At 36.0% G+C, this 17,260-nt stretch overlaps 1 protein-coding gene across 3 annotated transcripts in view; it reads right to left on the reverse strand.

Annotated features, from left to right (window-relative positions):
• The window catches only part of LOC134863359 (protein diaphanous homolog 3-like), a 151,234-nt gene extending 136,968 nt beyond the window's left edge, over nucleotides 1-14,266 (reverse strand). For 2 of the 3 annotated variants that reach the window (XM_063881844.1, XM_063881842.1), the window contains exons 1-4: nucleotides 13,666-14,266; nucleotides 7,563-7,595; nucleotides 6,096-6,278; nucleotides 4,400-4,504 (exon numbers count right to left, since the gene is read on the reverse strand). In XM_063881844.1, the coding sequence (XP_063737914.1) occupies nucleotides 4,400-4,504; nucleotides 6,096-6,278; nucleotides 7,563-7,595; nucleotides 13,666-13,785 (441 nt within the window). In that variant the 5' untranslated portion in view covers nucleotides 13,786-14,266. The remainder of the gene's footprint in view (nucleotides 1-4,399; nucleotides 4,505-6,095; nucleotides 6,279-7,562; nucleotides 7,596-13,665) is intronic. The other variant, XM_063881843.1, reaches the window with a different exon arrangement.
• Between the last annotated feature and the right edge of the window lie 2,994 nt (nucleotides 14,267-17,260).

Consider the following 17,260-nt stretch of genomic DNA (forward strand, 5'->3'; position numbering starts at 1 on the left):
GTTGAGAGAAAGCTATAATTATTCAGAATAACAATTAGGCTGCACTAATGCCAAAACTTTACAATCGTCGGGACGGTTTTTGATTTAAAAATATACCTCAGAAAACAACCTGTATCACAACTAGCAGGAAATAATAAGCACTTTCCCTGCAGCAAAAACAATGGAACCATACCCAGTCTGTCTCTCCCCTGACACCTCATCAATATAATGCGTAGAAACATCCATCTTCAAAAATCTGAAGTTCTAAAACTTCAATAAAAAAGGGTTTTCATATAACAATATCTTCTATATCATTTGTTCAAGTACTCAGGGTTTAACATGCTTTGTTTAAGCTGTATAACATGCTTACACAGTATTTGCACTTGGGCATTGTTTATCTTCCAATAACCAGCTCCTTTAACAATCAATTACTTTAATTAAGGGCTAAGCCACACTTGGAATTTGGGAAGCCTTGGATAATAATTTATGCTTGATCAATGTTTAAATAGAGACAGCCAGCACCTGCGTCATATTCTATTATACTATTTGATTAAAAGTCTCTGAGGCTTGGTAGCAATCAGAAAGTCAGGCTCAACTGATCTCCTGAGGGTTCTAAATAGAAAATGTGTAAGATACCCACATGATTGGGCAACACAAAATGGCTGAAGCCTCATAACGGCTTTGGCGAAATCATTAAACAACTGTTCAGGAGACAATTTACAGCGACCATAAGCTCTTTAGATGTACATATAGGCTGGTAAATATTGTGCACAGTAGACTAGAAAAAGTGTATCTGTGTATAATTTTTAACAGTGGTTCAGAACAATGAATTTCTTTGTATTATCAGTACCACTTTAAGACTACCCTTATAAAGGATTCATAAAGGGTTTATAATTAGGTTATTAATTAGGTTGTAAACACTTTATTAATCATTTAGAACCACTTATAAATCACTTCTGACATATTGTTCATACGTCAACACAGGCTCACTAATTGGCAAGGTGACTAAGCCTTATATTGGCTACTTAGCTTACTTTGTCTTCATCAGCCAACATACTGAGTATCTGTTGTTCACTGAGTTGAGTTGAGACCCCCCACCCACTCCCATCTATCTTGATGTTTCTTGGCATCTCTTACGCCGAGTAGCCAATATAAGGCTTAGCAGTACAGATAAATGTGGGCTCACTATTTGGCAAGCAACCGGTCACAGTTGCCTTGTTTATCTCTTGTCTTATAAAAACGTATTAATGATTTAAAGTATTCACAACCTAATTAATGAATTACAAAATATTGGTAAACCCTTTATAAGGGTAGTGTAATTGTAAAGTGGTACCGTATTATCTATACCTCACCCCGTCGTCGTGGTGACATCGTCGTAGTGACATGGTGTATCACAAAGAGGAGCAGAGACATTTTTAAAAAATGTACACAGCAGGAGAACTGTAGACATCGTTACACAGTGGGCTCTCTAAAAGAAGTAGAATCATTGAGGTTCTTTAAAGACAACTACTGCTACCCAAAACAGCGGCAAAGGTCAACAATCATGTGGTGCAACCCAATATAGGACACGTGTTTCTCATGGCGAGGCAGTCTAAGAAAACGGTCTGCCAGATATTGCAAAATACAATGCAACTCAGTCTGGTGGAGATGGACTGATGGTACCGGAGCTTGCTTCCCTCCTGTGAAGGTCACCGTCTCAGAACAATGAGCCAGACCTTGTATCACATGGAGAACACGACACTTGATGCAGTTTGACAGTTATTTTTGTTTTGCAGCTAGCCTTTGTGAAAGGACTTTTGGTAAGAAAAGAGGAGGAGAATAATTGAGGATTCTAGCTTTTAGATTAGAAAAACATAATGATAAGTATAATAACCTGATACAAAGTTATGTGTTAAATATTATGAGCATTTAATCTTAATCATTCTCAAAGTTAAAAATGCATGAACACACAGTGAACGTAGTTTCAGGAAAAATATTTCCTGTTTAGGTTTATTTGTTAAAACAAGATCTGCATAATGCATCACAATCAATCATTCAGTCAATCAAAGTGTATTTACAGCCCTGGGAAATATTAAGAGACCACTCCAAATTGTTCTTAATTCTTTTTGTATGGCAGCCATTCCAGTGTTTGTTGAATTCCAACACAGAGAAATGTTGTCAGTAGTTTATAGAATAAACTATATGAAAAAATTAATTGAACTCAAAGATAAACCTATAAATAGTAAAACCGGAGAAACTGATAATGCTGCAGTGGTTTTTTCCGGAGCTATATAAAACCCAATATCACACATTTTACATTTGTCTAAAGGGGACTTTACAATTTGTACAGAAAATAACTTGAATAACTGTAATAATAGCACCAATCTTCTTGGACTTTTATTGCAGAGGAGGCTAAAACAATTTGAATCAGCGTGGTATGTCTTGGCGGGCTGCTGTAAGTATAAAAGCTGCCAGTTGTTGCTATGCTTGCTGTGATTCAAACCCCCAAGCCTTGAATATTCTTTGCAAAGATACAGAGAAAGCCCCCTGGCTCCAAAAGGCTTTGTGTGCCCATTACAATAGCTTAACCTTGAGCGTATTATTGCTTAAGGACCTGGCATTAGTCTGATTATAACATGAGAGCAGGGCCAGCCTCATAAAAGAATGCTCATAAGTCTACCATGGTCTGGAGTGATTTAAGAATAGAAAGCCAAATTACATCCGGCCGGACGAGTAAATAGCGCCTACTGCCACAATATGTTTACTCAGTAATTACCCCAATGAGAAAGATGCCGTGTGTCAACATGTTTATATTCGTAACTTCCCTATTAAGCATGCAATTTATCTTGACCTGTAAGTGCAGCATTATGAAAAAATAATGTTCTGAAGGGTGTTAATGTGTTGCCTTTTGGCCAGTGGCAACATGATTTCACCAAGCAGGTAAACACATGCCGGCATGTAAACAGACTGGTCCCCACGGAAACTAGAGATGGACAGCCTCAGGCAACTTTGGAGGGATGTCTGATTATAGCAAATATAATAAATTCAAGTCATTGTGCAAACCTGCTAACATTAATATGTTTTTAAACATGCAAGATAACAATAATAAGATCATTTATGTTGTCTGCGATGCAAGGGGAGATTAATTCAGCATTGGTTGAGTTCTGTGACATTTGTTTACAACAGTTCACTTAAATTAAGAGAAGCTTTCTTAAAAATGGTTCTGTTGATATAAAATCAATACAATAAACTACTCATGCAGACTAAATGTCCATTATTATTCAAACCAAGTATCATACCCATATAACTATACACACTCGGGGGGTAGATATGGATACCACATATATCACCAGGAAGTGTTACTGGTTGGAGGAAATCAATGTAAAGAATGGCCTATGTTGGTCTGGGAGAGAAAACAATGGTCCATAGTTTCCATCTCTTTGGAGATTGAATCCTTTTTCTCTGAGCTCTAAAAGTTTTATCACCCTCTATCAAGAACCGTCGGTATGTTTTAAGGGAGGGTAAAGGAAAAGCTTTAGGCTCAAAGCAGAAACTTTGAAGGAAGCCCGCTCAACCATGAAGGCAAACTCACAACACATCATCAATTATCTTCCAGCACTCAAACGTGTTGTTAAGAAGGAATAGCAAACTTAATCCATTCCTGTTGTGAAGCACTTTTACTCAAAGGTATCAACAATTAATGTTGTGATGCACAGCCAAAAGGAACAGAAATGATTAAAGATTCAAATCTATTTTTGGACGGGGGGAGCTAACACAGAGAGGAAGGTAAAGAGGTTTACCTTATGAATGCAAAATAAAGGGTTCCTTATGGCTGTGTACAAACATATAGAAAACCATATTCTACTCAAAGTTTATGAATACGTGCAATAATGGTTTTCCATAGTCATATTCACTATCTACTTTTGCATCTGAAGCAGCCCTTACCCTTGAACTTTAAGGCCCGCAGCTCTTTTGGAAAGTGGGCTCTATCTTTCCACGACAAGAGAAAATCCTCACTTATTTGTTGCACAGGCGCTATATTTTGAAATATCCTTTTAAGTACCGATTTATACAATATGGTTAGATTTATTTCGCTTTTTATTATTTAATCTGTGAAATATTCTTGTCCTCAACGCAGTTTTTAGGTGTTACTACATCTCCAGATAGACATCACAAGAAAATGAGATTGAATGAAATCAAATTTGTTTTGATATTGAATGAGCAAATTCTATCCCCCTCAGTCTCTCTCGGGCAGAGTCCCATGTGAGACGTAATCTTTGATTGAAAAATACACAGAATGATATAATAGGTGCCATTGGTACGGGCGAAACGATATATTGGTCTACGAGATTCATGATATTTAAACAGCAAATCCATAGTAAGTAAGGCAGCAAAACATAAGGAAGTAAACATTTTTTGAATAGTTTTAAAAACAACTTACAGTTTTGGAGGCTGTAAAAACATACTGGATGACCATTTCTCTCTTCGTGCTGAGGTCCTTGTCTCTCAGAGGGGTCTTTTTTTCCTCATTCAAGTTCATGTCCTCCTGAAACAAAAAGGAAAACAGGACGATGGTATAATCGTGTTGACATTTTAAGCTCATAATTTAAAATGCAATGTTCTTTCAGGTTGTTTTTTTTTTATATCAGCAAACCTCTGGCAACAGGACTTGATTTGTTTTATCCAAAAGGGTATTCATTATGGAGTACTCTGGAAACAAATGCTCAGGGCCAATGTGACAGCTGATCCTTACCTAGCAAATTAATTTTTTGCCATTAACTTTTATGTAGTTAATTGAATAGCAATATTGGAAAAAACATTAGACAGTGTTTTAATTCCTGAAATTGTATTTGTTCAATTGATTGTGATACCATATTAGAGGGTTGGACATTATTGCATGCGTGCACAACAGCAGAAAAAAGTAAGTATAAGTGTTGCATTAATGGGAGTAGCCTTAATGTTGTTTTGGGAGTCTCCACCTGTTCATCTACAAAAAAGCATGTCTGGAGGAAGTCAGGCCCAAACGTCTCAAATAATTTAACATCCATAAGTGATCTACTTTCCAATGACGAGTGATTTTTGCTGCATGCAGCACATTTACAGTGCATTACCGATGAGGAAATACATCTCCCTACATCTCTACAGCAGTTCCTTCAGCAACACTCTTTTGTAAAATAGATAGCCTAAAAATGATTTGAAATACCAACAATCAGAGAAAAAGCATTTGACTAAAAACAGGGTTGAAGAGTGTCTATTACTAGAACCATCATGCTGCTGAAAGATTTTTTTCTATTTTATCAAATAACAACATTTTAAAAAGTGAAAAAAATATGATTACCTATTATTATTATTATTTCTATTCAAATGAAACAAACCAAAAAAAGTCACTGTGGCTTCCTGTTTCTTCAAATGTTGGATTTCCATCAAACAACTACTCTTTTTTTAAGAAGGTTACTACGGCTTAAGGCAAATTAGATAGAACACTTTTTTAGACTTCACTTTAATGCCAATGACATTAAAGCCTGAATATTTTAAGATTTGACATTCCATTGTCAGACCAAAGTTGAACATCCTCCTACCGTTCGTGGAGGAATCCTAAAAAGTCATAGAAAGACAGGGTAAACTTCACTAATGTGAAACTGGAATTAAAAGTACCATGGGATCAGGTTGAAGTAAAAAGAGGAGCAGTAAAACAGAAAAGGCTGTTTTATCCGGAGATGACAGAAGTCAGCTCTGACAATACCTCTGTAAACTGAGAAGATGAAGGGGACATTTTGGAATGGGGGATTAGTAGAGATTCATATGTCACACTGCATTGTAACTGTTATTGGTGTATATTAAACCTGTTATGTTTGCTGTATTATCTTGCTTTTTAATGTCCGTTTTTAAATGCAATTTTATAATGTGTTTCTGCTTCTTAAAGCTCTTAATGTCACTCATTCTTGTAAAGCACTTGAATTGCCTTGTGTTGAAAGGCGCTATAGGAATAAACTTGCCTTGCCTTCCCAAGCTTTAGCCTTTATAGGACTGATTCAAGAGATTGTAATATCAATAAAGGCCTTATTTACATATCATTGTATTTAATGCCTTTAGAGGACTTTGTGGAGAAGATATTATACAATAACAAAAAAACACACCATCATTTTTTCAAACAGAGCCAGGATCTCCTTTTCTGAGGTGATCTTTGATGAAAGATCCTCAAAGTGATGGGAGTTGGATGATGAAGCCGTGGTCCAATCATTGGCATTGTGTTTAGAGTTGGATAACGGAGGCCGCTCCTTTTTACTCCCCGGAATCCGAATACTGGCGAATCTGTCCAGCTGAACAAACAGACAATGAAAACACATTTCAAAAACATGAGCAGCACAAAACAAATGTCAGTGGTAAGTTGAAATACACAGAAGATGCAAAGCGTGTAGAAATGGTTAAATATTCAGAACAGATTAGGAAATGAGTTTATTAATACAAGTAAAAATGCAGTATACCCATTTAAAACACGGTAATTACATTCCATGTACTTACTAACATACACTTCTTTATTACTGCTTGTAAAAAAGAAGTTAAACAGCTCATAATTCCCTCTCTATTAACCACTGTACTTTACATAACTTTTTATTGAATATTCATCAAGATAACCTAATAATTTAATTAGCCTTATATAAATGTTCAATGAATAGAGCTTGAACACAACCTAATGTTTGCCAATGGTACCTCTATTCACCGGCAGCTCCTGCTGATTTTAACCAAGATTTGTTGAGGAAATCTAGCATTTTAAATGAAAAGTAGGGAGTCCCCTGGTGGCATTAATAGTGAGTTTTATGTGTCACAAACCCTAGCTCTATAGTCAGAATTAATCTGAAGCCCTGATGTAGCTATGGCACAGTAAAAACAAGGAGAACCACCCCTAGTTTTTTATTTCACCTTCACCTAGTTCCGGTAATACCATTTCTTATGACATCCCTGATAATGAGTTAGAGACAACCTTATATAAACAGCCGCGGAAAAAAATAACAGACTTCAGCATTATCATTTTCTCTTATTTATTTTTATAGACGGGTCGTTGAGTTAAATTATTTTTTAATTTAAATTAGTAAAAAAAAATGTATTTTTACAATACCTACATTTTTTTCTCTGTGTTGGAAATTCAACAGACACTGGAATGGCTGCCATAGATTCAGATTCAAGATATTTATTGCCATATGCACAGTAAAACAGACAGTTACACTGAACAATGAAAATCTTGCTCTGCTAGTCCACCCTATGCATAAACAACAAAAATATAAATATAAAAATTATATACATATAGAGATAAAGATTTAAGAAAAATTTGGAGGGGAGTCTTAATCCGGAGCTGTATATTAGTGTAAACAAAGAAATGACAGTACACAGAACATATGTTAAGCACTACCTAGAAAGTATGTAGAGTAAACAGTAACATTAGTAAGTGAGAAAGGCTGTCAGTGTTCTTCTGTGATATTAATACATCCAAAGTCAGGCAAAAAAAGACCAATTATTTCAAGCAGATTAGATGCCTTTTAGTGATGTTAGACGCTGCAGAGACTGACAACAAAGAGAATAGAAAGCATCAACTTCTCAAATCTTACCACATCGTCTGTGATGTTTCTAAAGGGTAAGTGCTAAAGGTGGGGAACAGAAAAAAAACAAATTCAGGAAACAAAAAGAACCTGCATGAAATGTTCACCCTACAGCAGCCTACAGCAAATGACTGTTATTATTTATAAAGAGACATCTTTGATTGCTCACTTACAGAAAAGTGTCAGTTCTTCAGATTCTGCATTAGGGAATTAACAAGGTAATGTTGTGGTGCTGTAGCTTTAGGATGGAAGGACACAATAAAGACTGAAAGGATAAGGACTAATCAATCCCACTCCTTTAAACTCATTTTGAACGTCAAAGAGACAGATATCCTTTAAATTGCCATCTATGGTTTAACTAGATATGATGTAATGTCAACAATTGCCTCATAGTATCCATGAAGGAAAACTACTTGATTATGTATTGCTATACCTTGTCAAGCCTTTGTTTACATGTTGACTAATAAAAAAACTAGATATGATGTTAAGGTATGCAGTGGCTACCTAGGCTTTCAAACGCGGCTTTTAATGGACCTGATGTTTTCCAGCTAAATAAAGCTTAAAGTACCGAACGTTCCCCAGGGGCCTTTACCATCATGACCGAGTTAACGTTCAAGTTTCCATCCGTATTTCAAACAGGTGTAACAGAGTCGAAAGGCCAAAGGAATAACCGTAATAAGGAACGGTAAATCAATACAGAAAATATTGAATTTCAAAATGTTGTCACATAATGAAATGCTGAATGAAAAACTGAAATAGAAAGGTTAAGTTTCCTTCAAGCATAACAGCAGACGGTACAGAGCCTCAGAGAAATAAATCAATACACACCCGTGTTTAATTAATATAAAATGGCCTGGAATAAAATGTGTCAGCCTGTCAATAAGCCATCCCCGTAATGAGTGTTTCCAGATTAACGTCCTACAATTCTGTTCAAAATGTGCTTGAAAGCAGACAGAAAGTTGACATGGGAGAATATTAATAAAATGACCCACCATAGGAATTATTTGTCTCCACAGATCAGCTTCACAATTGTTCAAACTAATTGGACACAGCTGTCAAACTTCTACCATCCAATGCCCACAGCTTGACAAACCACAGTGTAGAGCACTGTATAAGGAACAATTTAAACGTTGACTGTTCTGAAGTTATACTGTCATATAGTTGGCATCATATAGTGAGTGTATGCTCAAAAGTAAATTAACCAAGACATAATGAAGTTAAAAACCAGTACATGAAAATAAAAAACTAGCGTAAGGTTTACATTAAGCATATAGAGGAGGAAAAAAAATCACTATTAGGACATTTGATTTCATATATCTTTACTTCCCGAGTTAATAATACTTTCCCCTACACTTTGTGAGTCCTAAAAGGACATGCTGACTTTCTTACAGAGATGGATCTTGTACTTGAGTAAAAGTATAAGTACCAGAGTGTTGGAATACTCTGCTACAAGTAAGATCCTGCAATCCAAAGGTTACTCAAGTAAAAGTACAAAAGTATTAGCTTCAAAATATACTTAAAGTACCTAAAGTAAAAGTACTCATTATGCAGATTGGTCCATTTCAGAATCATATATATCATATGTTTTGATTATAATTATTGATCATTAAAGTGTTATCAAAGCTGGTAAAGGTGCAGCTAGTTCTAATGACTTTGTATACTGCAGGGTAGATTGTGAATTTACTCCAGGTGGAACTAAAGTCTGATTTAAGGGTTGATCATATTTCACATCATTAATCCAAATCTCTAAAGTAACTAACAGTATTAAATAAATGTAGTAGAATAAAAGTACATGATTTACCTCTGAACTGTAGTGGAGTAGAAGTACAAAGTATAGAAGAAAATTGAAATACTCAAGTAACACCTCAAAATTGTACTGAAGTCCAGAAAGAGAAGATAAGAATGACTTTATTAATCCCAAACTGGGAAATGTTTGTGTTGCAGCAGCATAATACAATACAAGGCATAGAAAATAATTAGAAATCAAAAGAAGAAATAAACAATGCTAAAGTTACTTTACACCACTGCTTTCTTAACACTTTGCCGAACGTCATCATAATTCAGCTTTTCAACCTCATGGAAACAGCCATCGATCGCCATTGGATTTAAGGGAAACTCAACAGCGACCTAGAGAGATTTAAATGCACATCTCTTTCAAGAGTAAACTTCTGAAAACTTTGGAGGCGAGTCAAAGGCTATCCCGCTGCTCATACTCGTTTCATTTGAGAACTACATCTCCTGGTTTGACAGCTTGGTCAAAGTGTCAAACTCATTTGAAGGTGGTTAAGATTGTTTACATTTCAGCAAAAACAGATCCAGATCACTGCAACACTACAACCATACAATGCACAACTGCTTCTCCTGCACTCCATGGGAAAATGGAAAGAAAAGCTTTTTCTATTTTGAATAGAAGCACTGAAACTCCCTCCAACCCCGGATCCTGAGGAAATATGCCGTAAGAGCAGGAGGGAACGTAATGCTGGAAGGAAAAACAGAAGCTGACAGCTGGAGGAAACCTCTCCCAACGGCATCCTTCAACAACTGTTGATTACTTGTTGTCTCTGTCCCTCTCTGCTAACACAAACAAGTGATGCCGTAGCCTGGACAGTCCGATAAACCGCAGCAGTATCTCAGTCCTCCCGTATGATCCAGGATTAATGCAATGATGTATGATGAGGACATCATGGCAGCTAATGCTCATTATTTTCACAAATCTTGCTGATTGTATTAAACAGTCTAACCCCAGGTAAATCTGTACCTGTTAACAGATAAAAACAGAACAAATAACATTGTGGGTGCCCCAAAGTGAGCTTTAGAGCCAGTTAATCACCCAGCATGCTTTAGTGTTTGTTCAGATTATCAAGATCTCACTATTGCAACTCCTTTTCTTTAACAGACAAAATAGGATGTCCTGACCACAGTAATTTGTCAATATCAGTAAATTCATTTACTTTCAGCTATCACTGTGTTCATTTAATTAAACTCTGATAACATCTTTTTCAATTAACTGGGAAAAGTACTTCAAGAGAAAATGCTGATTTATAAAACATTGCGCATGCTTTCCACAACTGAAATAGATGCAAACACAGAGAGGGGGGTTCTTCATGGAGGTTAGGTAAAACACCATTAAAGAACTCCAGATCAAACCCAAAACGAGACAGCTCATTTTTAAAACGTATTTCTTTGGAAACTTCATTAACACCACTGACAATGGTTTATTTTTTTATAGCATTATTAGTATTATTCTGTTTTTAATTTATTGAAATGCTTGTGGAATTGCTCGTGAAGATATGAGCAATTCACAACCCTCATGACAAGGCAAAATTGAATACTACAAAGGGCTCCCCAACGGATGAAACAATAGTGCTTCCTCATCCTAAACACCAGCAAAAATGTTTTTACTTAAAATAAAGATTTAAACAAATGTTTCCTGTAGAAATCCCCATATACTTAACATAAGGGGTTCCTTTTTCCCCCATGGTTGGGTATCTTCTAGTGCTAAAAATGTTATATAAATATCATCAAAATTGCAAAATGGCCAACATTGTTTTTTTAATCTTAAATGGAGATGAAAAACTATATATTTTTTCATGTTTACTGTCCGGTAAAAAGGTTCAAGGTTAATAGAACATGTTAATAGAGTGTGTCCCATATACTTAATCACTTTTTCATTATTTGAGCATGTAAATTAAGTAAGATTGCCCATTAACATTCTCCCCAAACGTTAGTTATATAGAACCATGATACTTAACGGCCATTATAGTAAAATGTTAGAGCTTACACTGAAGACAACTGTTGACAAATGAACAGTCCTTCTGACCCCGTTTAACCTGTAATTAAAAAGGTCAAAACAGCATATCAGAAGAACATTAACACTGTGCCTTTACACGTCCTCTGTTCTATTTCTCTTTATTTTGATTATGCTCTGCTTAAAAATAGCAGCTGAACATAAAAAGTGGCCTTTAATAGCTCATCTACTTTCCACCAATGGCAGTAAATGTTGTGGTATTGCAGTGCCCCCTATTGATATGGCTAAAATAAGGAATGCTCGTAACTATAAATGTGTTATTTGTTTTTTAGTAAATTCTAAAACAATAATGGTTATAAATCATAAATGTTGTAGGACAGATCAATCTGAAGACAGAGACTGACTAAGGCTATGCTGTACCTCAACAGATATATGTATTATTTAGTGAGAATAAATAACAAGATGTCCTATGGTTGTGTATTTCTGACAGTTAGAGCACTAGTTAGACATCCAAGGCTCTCTGGGAGGTAACATGGTCTCAGCTCAGTGCACTTCTTTTTGTCTGCTATATACAAGGAGAACCAGAACAATAACTAAAAGCGTTAAAATGTGTATTTCAGCTCTTGTGAGGATGCTTAGCTTTTCTCTCTTGTTGACAATGGTGAAAACAATCTGGCTAGAGTAAGCTGTCAGTACGAAAAGAAATCTCTGTGTGTTTTCCAGCTGGTGTTGTTTTTCCTCTGAGGTAACCACACTGTCTTTAGTGTGTTCTGCCCGCAGTGTCTTATCCTACATTAATTACGTTTCAAAAGGTTCGATTTATGACCAAATAATCTCAACTCCGATTGAGTTTGCACAGTTGTCATGGAGATGGCTTCATTCATTATCATATTCAAAGATAAAAGGTGGTTAATTGGGATGTTGAACTGTGTAAAGATGAGGATGAATGGCCACCTCGTCACATGATGACAATCAAACTCCATGACAACAGCACACAAATATGAGCTTCTATTGAAAGCTCAACCAAATGTATGAAGTGGTTATCGAGATTGTTTTAATATTGAATAATATTTCTAAGGTCATGAAATAACATTCACACTCTAGGACTGGTAAAGAGGAACGTGGTTAGGTAGAACTCTGCATGTGCTTACTCCCATTTTCAAACTATGACCTCAAGGACTAATAAGGCCTACATCAGTTAAATTCCAAAGTGTCAAGGTTCAACTGGCTAAATACTATATCCAAAAGCAAATATTTATATTGTCCATTTTTGTATCTATCTGTAGCTTATTTTTAGTGTCTTGCATAAAATAAAAAACTGATTTATAATTATACTATTTAAAAACACTTTTCTAGTAAAAGGTTTTGTGCATTCATTCTGAACAGGTAAACAATAGCGTTTGTACTTTTAAATACAACGCAGACATAGGATACATACACATTTCCAGTCAATCTAAATGGTTTCACACACTACACCTGCTCTATAGGGGGAAAAAATGAAATAACCTCTATTATGATTTGGAGCTATATAATAATGACAATTATTGATCTGATATGAACCAAAACCAACCAGACTTTCAAGCAGCACTTAACTCTTATTGCAGAGGGCATGGTGTTTCTGTTAGCGATACCAAATGATAGGCTTTGAGCAAACAGCTCATCAGTCGGAGAGAATGACAACAGGCTGGGTTGCAGAACCATTGCTGCTCAGACCTTTTACTATGATTGTAGATAAAATCTCTGACTGCCGTCAACAGGGTATTAACTTGTGTGAGCTCTCTCCTAAGAATGGGGTCAAAAGCAGGTTGAGCGTACGTTAAGTAGATCTGTGTCATACACATGTCTCCTGTCTGACAGGTGGATATGTGTGTTGGCAAAGGAAGTCTGAATGTGTTGGTAAAGAGACTGCTATAGAATAACGGTTGTTACGTCTAAATAGCCACCAAAACCACCATGTCTCGACCAGAAGAATAAAGCAGACATTTACCAGTCAGACAAAATGTTGGTTGGTGATAGTAGGAAGGACATGGATTAGTAGGCTAAACCCTGTGCTAAATTTAACCTTTTGATATCCTGAATGCAAATTCAACACAGTAATTGTTTTTTTACAATTATATTGCGTTGAGTATGAGCTGTACTGAACTGTAAGCAATAATATTGCGCGTGCGTGTGCGACTGTTCATTCCACAGGTCGTAGAAATGACGTAGAATTGTTGACATGTTCTGTAATGACATCATTTGGAAAAAATGAATTGATCCCCCACCCACCCCCATCCCACTGTAGTTGTACTACACTTCACTACAGCGTTCAGTTACAATAAAATAAAACAAAACATACATTACAGTTTAGTCTGCCATACTTACAAACTTTGGTTTGCGGTCTCCATCATCTTGAAATGTGTTCTGGTTGGTAGAGCCTTTCTTCTTGTGAGGTTTACTTTCTCGTCCGGTACTGGATTCAAACCGCTGACTATAACTATCCATGATTTCGACTTTACGTTAGTGAGCTGTCCACCAGATACAGCAAATGAAGAGGCCAGCCTTGTTGTGTTTCCAATGCTCGCACACACCCTAAACTTGTAAAGGACGTTACCCACGAAATTGCTTACATTACCACTGACGTTGGAAACTCTGGGTTCAAATCACATTCGTTTGTCAAAGCCAGAGACGTCCATATGGATATTTTCACTCTCAACCATAGACTGTGTAAAATATCTCTCCGATTAGCCAACTAGCTAGCACCTTTGCTAAACTATCATTCACTGGCTGCTTTACTTAGCGCTAATCCAATTTAAGGACTGTCACGTAATGCGTGAGTTTCCGTGAACAGTAACACTGTTGCATCCAACATACCGTTTGTCTCCTCTGGAAATAATTATCCGGATTTTAATTCAAAGCTATAAACACATTACAAACAGTAACTGAAGCCTTGGCTGAGAACGTTTATGGTGCAGATATTTGACAGACCCGCGCAATGGGAAAGTCAGCTGAGCGTGTTTGATCTAACCAATAGCATCCACTAAAACACACAAATGATATCGTCATTGGTACAGCCCCCTCTGAGTACGGTTGAAACGACGTTTGATTGGCCATGAGGAGCTGTCAATCAGTCACACTATGTACAAGGGTTGTTCGCTTTATACACCTGGGTCTCCCGTAGATATGATGGTTTATGTAGTCTGGGTCTACCTTATTAGCAGTCATTCTTGTTGTGCCGAATACAATTTTAACAAATTAAACTTGCAGTACAATTGATCAGTTTTGGTTAATATTTTAGGATTCAATTTCATTAACGGAGGCTGCCAATGACATTACGCTAGAACAATATCCAAGTAGCCTACACATTTTAAAGATATATTAATTGAAGAGTCTTCTGTAAATGTTTTAAAATAAAACACAAAGGCACCCTAAGAGACGCCAGAATGTTCATATTTTTAAAAGCAATTCTTAAAAGTATTAATATCATTTTCTTTGGAGTGGAAAGCTCAATACAGTGTTGCATGTGGTTCCATCATGTCAAAACATGTATTTCCTTGAAAGCTTCAATTGTGTGGAAGTCATAAAAGGGCCGCTATTATGCATGGTTGCACATCAAATCATGAGAAAGAAATTGGTTGATCATACAGCATTGCTTACTTTTAGAAAACGCTTTGCCCTTCTAACCATCCTAACCTGTTTTGTGCAGTGCTCAAAAACCCTAACTTATAATGCAGGCAATTATGCGAAGTTCGGCTTGGAACTGTTTAATTATTTTTTAAACAGGCTGTTGAGCTGAAAAAACGTTGTGCTGATGTTGTTGTTGTTTTAGCTTTGTTTGGCCATTTTAAAGTTAGCCTCAAGCTATATCCCAAATACATTGACTGATGCAAACAGCAATGATGTGATCTGATGCAACCATCAGACACTTTTGTAGGATCCTTATCATGTGCTCTACTCACACAATGATAATCTCGCTCAACACATACAGTATCTGAGCGTTTTTCAATGTAAAGCAGATAAGGAACATCCGTTTCAATATGTGTATCTGCTATTACAGCTCATAAATTCTAGAAAATATTAGAGAAAAATATTAATTGGGTGGAAAATAGACAGTTAACCACATGACATAAGTGATTGCTCTTGGTGGAGGTTTTTTGTAAGCTTATCTTCAATTGATGTGATCATTAAGCAGTTCTGCATTGATCATGCAGAAATGTCAAAGACAATAATAACCTAATGATATTAATAGGATAAAATGACCCAAGAAGTATTAACCTTCACACTGCCTTTGTGCTTCAAGACAGAGAGAAGCTGGCCAATCCTTCTTAAGACCTCAGCAGTGGATTCAAATTAGACACGTGTACTCCCGGACATTCACACTTGTACCTACAGTTTGATTGAAATTCTCTTAAAAGAACATATCTTTGCCACTAGCAAAAAACAAGTCCACAGTATCTAGGCTACTTAACAGACAGGTTGCAGATACCTTTGAGCTGTTATTCGCCGTGCTGTTATATAGTGAGCATTCATTGTTTATATGTGGAGCTGTGATTCAGTTCAATTTTTCCTCATTAGCATGTCAATCTGTAAATATGCAAATGGTCACATTTCACCATTGGTTAAACTAACATAACAGAGAAAAGTGATGTGTGAATGGCTGAATAAAGGATTGGCATGTACATTTTGAATAGAAAAAAACATATGCTTTGTTATTTCTTTATTTGAAGTCAAATGTCACTTTGAAATAAACATTCAGCTATAAAATCAAATTTAACTTTCTTTTAATTCAACCTATTGAAATCTTTTTATCTTTAAAGACTTTTATTCCTTGAGTCCCTGAAAGGCTGCCTGTATGGCTGCCAGCAGTGTTAACGCTCTTGATCCAGCCTTGTGGCATCTTGCCTTGCTAATCCTTCCAGACAATAAGAGATTTACCCTTCCAAATCGCTCAAAGAAATGCCATGGGGATAAAAAAAAATAAAACAAATCCAAAGGCCAAATAAAAGAAATGTAAATGTTTGTGTATTGATAATACAATTGATCTTAGCTATTTGAACTGACAGAAAATCCATCGCCTTGGGCTTGAATGATTTTCTCATACTGATTAATGTGTGCTTTATCAGAGTGAGTATTTCAAGAAAATATTTTCATAACAAACAAAAATACAAACACAAAAGGAATAAATTGTTGAGTAAGTATTGTTAAAATAAAGTAACTCAACTAAAAGACAACATCACATTTTGTATGTTTCTTTTGTGCACAGGTTTTTAAAGAACTGACCTTGTTTATGTATTTGTGGCACCAGTCATTAGTCCGTTTGTTTTCCAACTAAAATGTCATTTTACTTCAGTAGTTCTACCAGCAACAACATTATTCAATCTTAAGTGAAAGTCGCTATAGTTGTATGCAATGGATGAAATGAAAGAACATTGAATACTCTGTTTGGTATAGAGCAATTATTAATCAGCTGATCCTTATGACAGAATACATATAAGGTAATATATGGAAAATAGTCTGTTTCAACAATTCAGTGTGCACATACTGCCGTCCAGTGGTCGCAATTAGAATTGTATCACTTCATCAGAATTCTGGGTTTTATTTGACTTGTGTAAATACTATGACAGGCATTTTGCTTTCTTTAAAACTATTAATACTGCAATTTGTCCCTAATACCTGTGACACAGTAATGCTTTCAGAATGACTAACCATTCTGAAATGGATGCATGATTATGCTTTCAAATATTTTAGCTAATGTGTTAAATGTTCCTTAAGGCAGAAACGTGATGTTTGATATTTTATTTAATCCATAATTTTAGTAGTCTCATTGAGATTATATTTCTTTGTAAGAGAGACTTGTGTGCAAAATAGAGAGACAGAGAGATAGTTGAGACATACAGCTACACAAAAAAAATTAAGAGACCACTGCAACAGTATCTGTTTCTCCGGTTTTACTATTTATAGGTATATCTTCAAAGAGTGA

This window comes from Eleginops maclovinus, chromosome 4 (genome assembly GCF_036324505.1).
Source record: "Eleginops maclovinus isolate JMC-PN-2008 ecotype Puerto Natales chromosome 4, JC_Emac_rtc_rv5, whole genome shotgun sequence".
NCBI lineage: Eukaryota > Metazoa > Chordata > Actinopteri > Perciformes > Eleginopidae > Eleginops > Eleginops maclovinus.